The 10444-nt window shown below is 38.2% G+C and overlaps 1 protein-coding gene across 5 annotated transcripts in view; it reads right to left on the bottom strand.

Moving 5' to 3' along the window:
• LRRC27 (leucine rich repeat containing 27) overlaps positions 1–10444 on the bottom strand; it is a 95070-nt gene that overhangs the window by 16143 nt on the left and 68483 nt on the right. For all 5 annotated transcript variants that reach the window (XM_019503017.1, XM_019503019.1, XM_019503020.1 and 2 more), the window contains exon 8: positions 8955–9051. In XM_019503017.1, the coding sequence (XP_019358562.1) occupies positions 8955–9051 (97 nt within the window). The remainder of the gene's footprint in view (positions 1–8954; positions 9052–10444) is intronic.

Below are 10444 nucleotides of genomic sequence, written 5' to 3'. Positions count from 1 at the left end.
CACTGTTCCCCCGAGCACCACCAGGAGTGACCAGGAATAATGGTCACAAGCTGGCAGAGGGTAGGTTTAGGTTAGATATCAGGAGGCATTACTTCACAGTCAGGGTGGCTAGGGTCTGGAACCAACTTCCAAGAGAAGTGGTACAGGCTCCTACCCTGGGGGTTTTTAAGAGGAGGTTAGATGAACACCTTGCTGGGGTTGTTTGACCCCAGTACTCTTTCCTGCCATGGCAGGGGATCAGACTAGGTGATCTGCTCAGGTCCCTTCCGACCCTAGAAACTATGAAACTATGAATGGGAGGGTGATATCCTTTCTTTATCCATATAAGTGGTACAGTATAAGTGGCAATATTATAAAGTGCCTCACATAACGTACTCAATACTCTTGGCTTGAAGAATTCAAATTTTTCTAATTAATAAATTAGGAAATATAGGAAATCCTTCTTTTCTGTGTATTCTGGGTAAAATCATGGCTTAAGTGAAGTCAATGGCAAAACTCCCATTGGCTTCAGCAGAATCAGGGTTTCACCCCAAAGTGTGTAACCAATGCACTTGGTGTAATCATTTTTTGTATATAAAAAAATAGCCCATGTCTGGAAACTGGTGCTCAACTTTTTTGGCCAGCAGGCTGGTTGGGCAGTACCTGAATCAGCTGGGGAGGGGGAGGGGGCTGGCCCCAACCCAGCTGTTGAGGGGAGAGGACCTGGTGCACTCCAAGCTGCAGTCAAGGCTTGGAGCATGGGACTTTGGCAATGGGAGAGGGTGGGCATATTAATCACTACCACTTCCCCACTGCCAAATTTTGAAACCAGTTCAGAGCTCTGTGGGGTGGATGTCATAGCTCTGTGGGCTACACTTGACACCTGGGTCAGAGTTTCAGCACCCTAGATATTCTATAGCATCAGTTCTGAATGCACCATAATGCCAGTGTTTATACCTCTTTTAAAATCCCCTCCAATGAAATACATACATTATTTCTGGAGTTTGCAAATGGCTCAGAGTGTTTATTGGCTGCCCAAAGGCCTAATAAATTGAAAATTCTGCCTACTTCAAAAGGCCAAAAGAGGAAAAAAAGAAAGAAACTCTGTCCCAAGAAGATGTAAAGCTGTGTAGAGACATAATAACTTGTATCAATAATCTGTCAGTCTGCCTTACACTGCAGCTCTTTATCCCAAACATAGGTTTCTCAGCTCTTGCCTGTTAGGGTCACAAAGCTTTTGGGACTTTCTGCAGGCACATGACTGGAGTAGCAGCATGATACCAAGGAGAGAACTTGTTTGCTTTTTAAAAAGCAATCAAAAGATATGTGTAGAACACTGTTTCCTCTACCAGAGTCCGGCTATCCCTAATGGCACTGGCTTCCTGAGTCAGTCTCCACATTTTCTTTACCTCAGTTGACTGTATCGTTCACTGAGAAAAGAATTTGTCCTTGTTTCGGGACATTAAAAAAATGCACAGAACTTGGTCAGTAATTCTTCCAAACTTATTTGCATGACCCTGACTGGCATATGGGGAAGAGGCCAGGGTCAGGTAGTTGCATAATGTGGAAAAGAGCAAATCAAATCCACTTTCCAGTGATTGGTAACCCCTAAGAATAAAGTTTGAAGCTTCATAACCTATATGGCATATAGAAAGCTATGGGGCAGTATTCAGAATGCTAACTAGTACTAGCTAAGCCTTTATTCATATCTATATACTAGGACTTAAAAGTAAAGAACCATCAAATATGGTATAGGTTTGTGATTTGGCTTTTTTAAGTCCTTGTTTCTTTTAAAGAAAATAGATAATATAAAATAAATCTTCTACAACATGTAAATAATGGCCTTAAAGAAAAAAATCAATGACATTCAGTATAAAAGTCTGAGATAAAAGGAGATTTACTGCAAACATATTTAGCTGATGAAGGCCTCTCAAATCTTCTATGCTATTTCTTTATTTTCATAAAATTCTGTGGGGTAATAAAATTGTTCTGAGCTCACTGTAATAGATGTAGAAAAAATGGCTCGTATTTTAAAAAGGTTAATTTTTCATTGAGAATGTAATTGTTTGTGTGCATTAAATCATTGGCATTCTGAAAAGGACCAAATGTTTTAATAACAGAAAAATTAAGGGACAAATGTTAGACAATATTCTTGTTTCACAACTGAAAGACTGATAGTAAACATTTTAAAAGTACCATATAAACACATCTGCTTTTGTATCATACACTTAGGTTCTTTCTTGGCTAGATTACAAATACAAATTTAGAAAATTAATGAGGCATCCTTTAATATTACCTCTCCTAGAAAAGGTTTGCTGGAGTTACATAATGATTTTGTTTGTCAATTTTGCTAAGTTAATTATGGCTAAAATAATGGTGCTGGACTTGACATTGATATAGATAAAACACACATTTTTAATTAATTGTTGGATTCTGTACTTTGCGTTTCTACATTTTTGTTGGATTTAGTTAAGTCATAGCACTTATACAAACCTTAAAAACTGGAAGTATCACAGTTAATACTTGCACTGTATCCCTACCTTCACTTGCTTAAAGAGAACCACATTCATTGGACTATGTGACTTCATGAGGTCCATTCCATCCCTGCTTTATTAATGATCAATCTGGACAAAAAAAATTTCAGAAAGGTGTCTCATTTCTTGGGTGGAAGGAGAAGGAGGGGAAGACCAGAACAGCCAAAAGTTATGTGGGATGTAGCAAACATTCATTCTGAGCTTGGATTTGAAATCTGTGCTTAATTACCAAACTTTATACAACTTTTATCTCCTCCTCTCATGTGTATACACTGGACCAATGGATATTTAATTATTTATACCAGATTTAATAATTCAAACAGAAAAGACTAAAAGAAAGTGACCCTATAGCCTAGTAGACTGACTGTAGACCAATTTGCTTGGGATATGCAAGATCCAAGTTCATGACTCCACTCCAAATCTGGGTCTCCTGAACCACCATCAAAAGCCCTAAAATGGCTATTGATAGCCAACTGAGCTATAGTTGCATACATATACACTAATTTTTCACCTTCCACCCAGTAAATTCAGAAATCTTATTGTTCCAAATCCGATTTTGAGATCTTTTTTTTTGGCAGGTGGGGCAGTAGAAGTGGGAATCTTTGTTTCCCAGCCAACCCCACCAAAAGCTTTGCTGGTTCAATAGTCATATGGCTTAACTTTTCAACAGAGCTCAGGGTTTAAAGACACTCAGAAATTCATCATATGGGTCAGAAAATGGACAAGTATTTTGTTCTAATCAACTCACTTGGTTAATGTGGCCAAATTTTTGTTCATAAACTAATGTTAATAACAGAGGTGTAACTAGCAAGTTTTATGGAGAGGAGGGGACACTGCTGACCACCAGCTTCTTGGGGGTCTGTTTTACCTGCTCCTTAGACTCAAGGATCCCAGCTGCTGCTGTCACAGTATAGGACTGGGTCTTGCCATCTTGACACCCTGTCTAAATCAGTGTCTAGGAAAGTGCCCAGCTCACCCACCCCTAGGAACACTACTATAGAATAGATTGGTATTTAAGTCATATTGTTAATTATTTGAAAGCTAGTCAGTGCTTTTCAAGTTGTGATTGAGTCCCTCACCATTCTTAATAGGTTAGGTAAGAAAGGCCTGTTTTCTCCTTTCAAAGAGCCATGCTTATAAGTCTTGGAAAGTTCTTTCCAAAGTAAGCATTACCAAAATCTAATTGATTTAGGGCAAAAGCTTTACATTAATGAAAAGGTATATAGGTATGCTGTACAACAAACTGAATTCCAGAAAAACACGTGTTTACATGTGTGTTGAGGAGTGTTGCAGTATGCCATTTATGACATCATCAAATATAGCAGTTAACATGGGGAACATTAAAAAAAAAAAGATACAGACTCACATAGTGCACAATATACCCTGAAAGGGGTTTATCATGTATATCTCACCAGATTCAATACTGACATGATTAAATATTACAAGAGCTGTAGTTCTTGGTTAATTCAGCTATTTTTTCGTTGTAAAAATCCACTGACTTGGACCTTATCTTAAATAACTAGAAAGGAAACAAACATCACCCATCTTCACTTAAATAGGATCTCATCTCTAGTAAAAAATGGGTTCACTGGTTCATGAGGGAATGCAAAAGTTCTGGCATCCATCTTTAAATCCTGGGAAGACTGGGAATAATCTATTTCTACATATCAGTTTTTTGTTCAATTTTTAAGGCATAGAAATGTTCTACAGCTTTCCTCAGAAAAATATGAACAAGAAGGCTTGAAATAAGGCCTAACAAGTGTTATAGCTGACTACGAATAATTTGGACCTATAACAGAACTGGTATAATCTTGATTGTAAAAATGTTTAGTTCATAGTTTTATTTTAAATATTACAATTTTATTTTAAATATCACTGTTCATGAGTGAGTCTAATTTCCATGTTTCTGCAAAAAGTCAACTCACCAGAATGCAAATGTTAGAACTATGCAAGGATCATTTAACGGTGGTAACAAAAGAGGATTACAAAGACAGGTTCCTGTTGGTTTCACGTGATAAAAAGGTGTTTATCAATATTTGTCAGAAATAACAAGCTAAATCAATACCACACTCGCAGTTTCAAGCTTATAAGCAGGTCGTTAAATGCGAAATAAAAGACTAAAAGTAGGGACCAAATCTTATTTGTTTTATTCACATGATTATTTCTTCATCAAGGGAAATCATTGGGATTTTTCATGGGAGAAAGAAGGAAAATTTTATAAAAACTTTTATAAAATTTAAAAAATGTGTTTACTGTGCTCCTTCAAGAAACTACTGTCCTCCTTACACTTGAAATGCTAGCATTTATTATAAATCATTATGAACATCTAGATCACTAATATAAAATAAAGTATAAGCAACTGATTCACGTACTCAGAAATACTTGTGGCTATTTGTGAGGACTTGACTTGAAATTTTTGCAGAAAGCACATACTTTCATTTAGCAAATATGTACGTAATTCACAATATGCAATAAATGTAAAACTGCTTCCACTCTAGTATGTGATTGCCAGTAAAAATGGGCAAAATAAAAAGTATGGAAAAATATTACATACAGCCATTTACATACTTTTAAGTTAAATGTTAGATATGGAACTAATGGACCCTATTTACTTGATCATTGTGTAACAAGGGAGCTTAGTAAAGTCACTGCAATGACTATGGTAAGGTTAGACTGTTTTTGAAGTTGTGATGTTTCTGGGAATATGATACAACTAACTGTATTCAATTGCATAATGGAGCTAAACAAAAAATATTTTTCTATTTAGTATTTAGCTTAGGCTGTTTCTACTTCACCCCCAGAACTCAGGAAAGGCACTTGTGCCTGATAACTTGTCTCCGAAGTATATCACTGGTCCAATAAAAGATATTACCAAAAGGCCTTGCTATTACCATAACATGCATATATGATTCTACAGTGCCCTCTTGTGTTTTATATATACATTCAACTATGTCTACCTAAAAACAAAATTTAGAGCTTAAAATATTCACTTATACATAGAAAAAAATAGTGAATACAGCAACTGAGCTCACGAACTGGATAACTGTTTTTGTTTGTATTTATACAGCTTGGGGAAGACAAATCAGGAATTGCTTGTGACAAGTAAATATACTGTTATTTATAAATGTGTTTGTTATTCTCAATGGTCAATTTTCAACCATTTTTGAAACAAAACTACAGTCTTAAAAAAAAAAACAACAAAAAACTCCAGCCTAAAGATTAGCTAAAACAAAGACATTCCCATGTAGAGAGGAAAACACATTACATCTACTCTCTGATGGATAAGATGAACATTCTTGAATTAAGTGTCCACAATTGATTAAGTCAGAATTCCCATAAATACCATGTGAATGAACAGTAGGATTTAACCCACTGTTGCTCCTAGTGGTTATATGTATTCATTCTTACTTGGTTTGTGCATGCTGATCCTGCTACTTCGGATATTTTGAAATTGCTTTTGCTGCTGGAAACTGTAGAGCAGTAGAATGGGAATATGACCTACTGAGGTCATTGGATAAACTCCAGTTTTTTATCCAATGACTTCAGTGGATGAGGGAGGATTTTGCCACTTGTCCCTTAGTTAGCATGCAAGCGAGACACTTATGAACTGCCTATCTTCTGTGCTCTCAGATTCACTTAAGAAAGAGGGGATTATCCTGAAGATCTACCATTGCAATTTTAATGGCTTTGGTCCTACATCAGGGATGACATTTTTTTTTTTTCAATTTGTGGAGGAATATGGCCTTAACCAGTTTCACATAGAGCAGTGTCACACTTACAATTGCTTTCAGCCAAGAATTTTCACTTGTATAAAGGAACATTAAACAATTCAACAACCATCTAAAATATTATGTACACTTACCATTTCTTGAATCAGAAACTATTTATAGAGGTCGGATATCTGCTCTGCCTGTTTACAATAGTAACCTTCTTCCTTAAAAGTGGAACTGTTTTCAGCAAAATGAAAGGATGGAGACAGCGCCTGATTTTAAATTTGCTCTTGTATTATTCTGCCTAGTGACAGAGATTACACCAGGGCTGGGCAAAATACAGTCTGTGGGCTGAATTCGGCCCACCAGGCAATTCCATCCAGTCCATGGGGCCCCTCCATAAGCTCTGGCCTTGTGCTGCCCCTCTCAAGCTGGCACATCCCTGCAGGATGTGCAGATCCAGTTGCTAAGCAAACCCCCAGCTTGGCCTGACCCGCCCCAGCCCTGAGCCAGCTAGAGACAAGAAGCCTTTGCCTGGGAGAGCTTGTGCCTGGTCACCCCGAGGCTGTTTCCAGATTCCCTGCCTGTGAGCCTGGAAATGCAGGTGAGAGCCACACCAGCACAGGGACAGGGACTCCCACTGGGGGGAAGGGGGTGGAAGCATGGGGTGCGCTCACTGCAGGAGCGTGGGAGCTGCATGCTATGGGGCTGAGTGGGGCTGGCCCCACTCGCTGCCATCATGTGCAGCTTCAGGGATTCGCACACTCCAGGGACTCCATGGACCTCCCCCCCACACACCCCAGCCCCCATCATACCCACACATGTACCCACACCGTCCCACCCCTCCTACCATACTCCCAAACACACTCCTCCACATCCCCCCCAGCCACCATACCCACACATCCCCCCACACAACATACAAGGGTAAGACTATATTTTGAGCTCTTATGCAATCACCTCTAGATACACTATGCATACACACATAAATTAGGACAAAACTATTTAAAAAAATAAAAATAAAATAAGTTGTAGATGTTTGATTTTTTTAGTATATGATTAGGGTTTTTTTCTGGTTTCAAGATGGCACCCCCCCAAATGAGTACTTATGGGGCAAGGAGAGGGACTTCTGGTGGCAAAGGTCAAGGATTAGGGGTGGGAATTCTAGTCCCAAAATGGCAGCCAGGAGGCGGGGCACCTGTTAAGGGGAGGGGCTACCCTTATGTCCCTTGACAGCTCACCAAAACTTGTTAAGCGGCCCTCCAGCCAAAATAATTGCTCACCCCTGCATTATACTATGTTATTGGCTTAACGATAGCAAGTATTCCTGGAAGCACTGACATATTTAGTAATATAACATAGCTTATTTTCCAGAGTACGAAACTGTGAGAATAAAAAAAAGGTTTAAGACATATGGAACAAGGAATAATACTGCCAGTAAAATACTATACTATAACTATATGTTGTTATAAATGGAGTAATGTTAACTTATTTTCTTGTTTAATTTAGAGTAGGGCCTCCTTGTGTTAAATACTGTACACACTTTTATTTTGCATTCTAATTAGATGTGACATAGGGTAGCAGGAAAACAGTCACAGAGAAATGAACTAAAACTAAATCTGTTTGTGTCTCTTTTTGCTTCTTTATAATTTAGAAAGAAGGCTTGAAAAATGTTTGTTCTCTTTTATCTGTACTTTAGAAATGCAGGGTTTATCTATTCTTGCAGAGCATATCAAAGAAATGTATTGTGAAGTCCCTTTAAAGATATCCTTTTTATCAGGTGTTCATTTAACATTACTAAATTGATATAAAAATAAATAAATAAAATCAAGAAACTTGTCAAAAATCTCTTTTTTCAGTTATGCCCCATTTAGAAGGACATAATTTATTTTAACTCACAATATAACTATGTTATCCCCATAGGTTCAGTGATGAAAAATTAAGGTAGAAACAAACAATAATGAAACTGAAGCTGAAGAATTCATCTTGCAGCATTTTAGTTTCCTAAATGAATCTTGCATCCTTCCAGTTTGTGACATTGTCATGTTCTGTTTTCATTGTTACATTTGAAAACAGGGCTGTGCATCTTTCATCTTTCCTGCAATGTCGTATTTAAACAAGACAAGAATTTCTAATCTAAAGCAAGGAGAATTTATAATTTGCTGCTTTGGGGAAGATTTTTCAACCCTTCTTTGTGATAAGCAAATAAGGATACAAACCAAGCTTTTCTATCTCATTAAGAATCTTTTAAAAGTGAGGTGCTCCCTTCTTGAGTGCCAGAATTTACAGACTCCTGGAAGAACCATAAGAACCAACCTACATCAACTGCAGTTTGGCAGAGGCAACATCTCAGATTGGAGGCGTTAAATAATTTGAAAAACATGTTTAAACATAAGCACTTCTGTTTTAACGCCTCCAAGTAGCCTGATTATTGGAGTCATTACAGATTTCGAATAGCTGTTTGCAAGATCTGGCAACTCCTACATCACACATGGGATCACATCACTTCTTGCAAGAGCTATGGTCCATACAGATATTTCACATGCAGCCTGTAGGGTCTAGGCTTCTTGAAATGATAGCATTTAGCTTCTTTTTTTCCTATTTAGTCACATACTCATCCTTAGAAGCCTTTTATCTAAATGTATTATCCACTAATGAAAAGCTTTCAGAGATGCTTGTTAATGGGCTACTTGCTTGATCTAGTGAGCCTCCTTGTGGAAGTTCTACTACATACCATGTCTGCATTTTCAGTCGAAAACTTGAACTGCGCTTCTTTTTTTTCCTTCATCAATTTAGTTTGGTTTCTCCATTCTTGAAGCATTTCTTTATCTCTGAAAAGGTTAATTTTTTATCAAATTTTTAAATCACATTATTAAAAAAAAGAATATTATCACTTCCTTTTACCTGCTGAACAAGGTTGCTATTGAACAATAAGTGAGGCAAAATATAAACGTACAAGGAACATCTTCATGAAGCATTAACATTGTAATGGAAGATCAGTACTTCAAAGGAATATCACAGCATGCTGCAGCAGCAGAGGAGTATAAGAGCAAAACGATTCAAATTCAAAATTGAAACAAATAAAGAACTAAATTGCTCAGAGGATTTACAGGCCACATAGCTTCTATTTTTAGGATCCCTGGCACACATGACACTTGTGACATTAATCACGCCATGCATGGCAAAGGTGTTCCATGTGCACCCAATTTAAGATCAAATGGCAAAAATAAATGTTCCACATACAATGTTTGTATGGAACCTTGTATCAGTTGATTGATTGGTTGGTTGTTAGAGTCAGCCCTGGACAGCCTGGTCTCCAGCCCACTGGCACCAACAATCTTGTCAGCAGTGGTCGGGAGCAGCCCCAGTTCTCCAGCTGGCTCAGGGCTGTCTTATGGGCTGAGAGTGCCAGGCATGGGGCTCAGAGGCTCCCAGCAGGGGCAGACAAAGGGCTTCCCCTGCTGGGGACTTTAAACCATGGGTGCAGGTTTTAAAGTCTCCAGTTTGGGAAGCCCTTCAGGAAATCTGCCAGGAACCTCTGGACCCCTGTGCCTGGCAGCTCCACCGGAGTTGCCAGGTGCATGGTTTATAGACCTACGAAGGGAAGGCTTCAAACCGGCTGGGCAGTGGTGTGACTGTGCTCGAAGAATTTTATGCCCCATCCCAAATATCATACCACCTGCCGTATCAGACATGCATGACAGGAGGCACAGTGTTTGGGATGGGGTATAAAATTCCTCCAAGCCCAATTGTACCATTGTTTTAATGGCTGCCAGGGGCCCAGGTAACTCTAATCTGGCTAGGTGAGAGCACTAAGTAAAGATGAGTTTACTGAGATATAAAGAATATTGGGCCAGAATGTCACAGAGGTTACTTAAATTTGACTCCCCATATTTTCTAGAATTGCTCAATAGATGGCTTTAACTAATGTCTTATCTAATCTGGTCTTTAATATCTGCAATGAAGATTTTATTGTTAAAGTCTTTCCTAGTAAAGTACCTAAGTTAAGCTTTTCCTTCCTTAGTTCCCATCTATTTTTCCTTGTCCAGCCATTGCCTACCTGGCCTTATAAATGAAGTAACTATTGTCTATCATTTACCCGAATCCAAGATTACTCTGAATTTAAGACGATTCCCCCAATATTTAGATACAAGCCATGGAAAATGTATTAAATTTGTTATACTTTTTCCTGTCATGTAATTTTTGAAGAGTTCTCTTAAATAC

Source organism: Gavialis gangeticus, unplaced genomic scaffold, assembly GCF_001723915.1.
Source record: "Gavialis gangeticus isolate Ggan-Ray unplaced genomic scaffold, GavGan_comp1, whole genome shotgun sequence".
NCBI classification, from domain to species: Eukaryota; Metazoa; Chordata; order Crocodylia; family Gavialidae; genus Gavialis; species Gavialis gangeticus.
The sequence above is the reverse complement of the archived record's forward strand: the minus strand, read 5'-3'. Positions and strand labels throughout refer to the sequence as shown.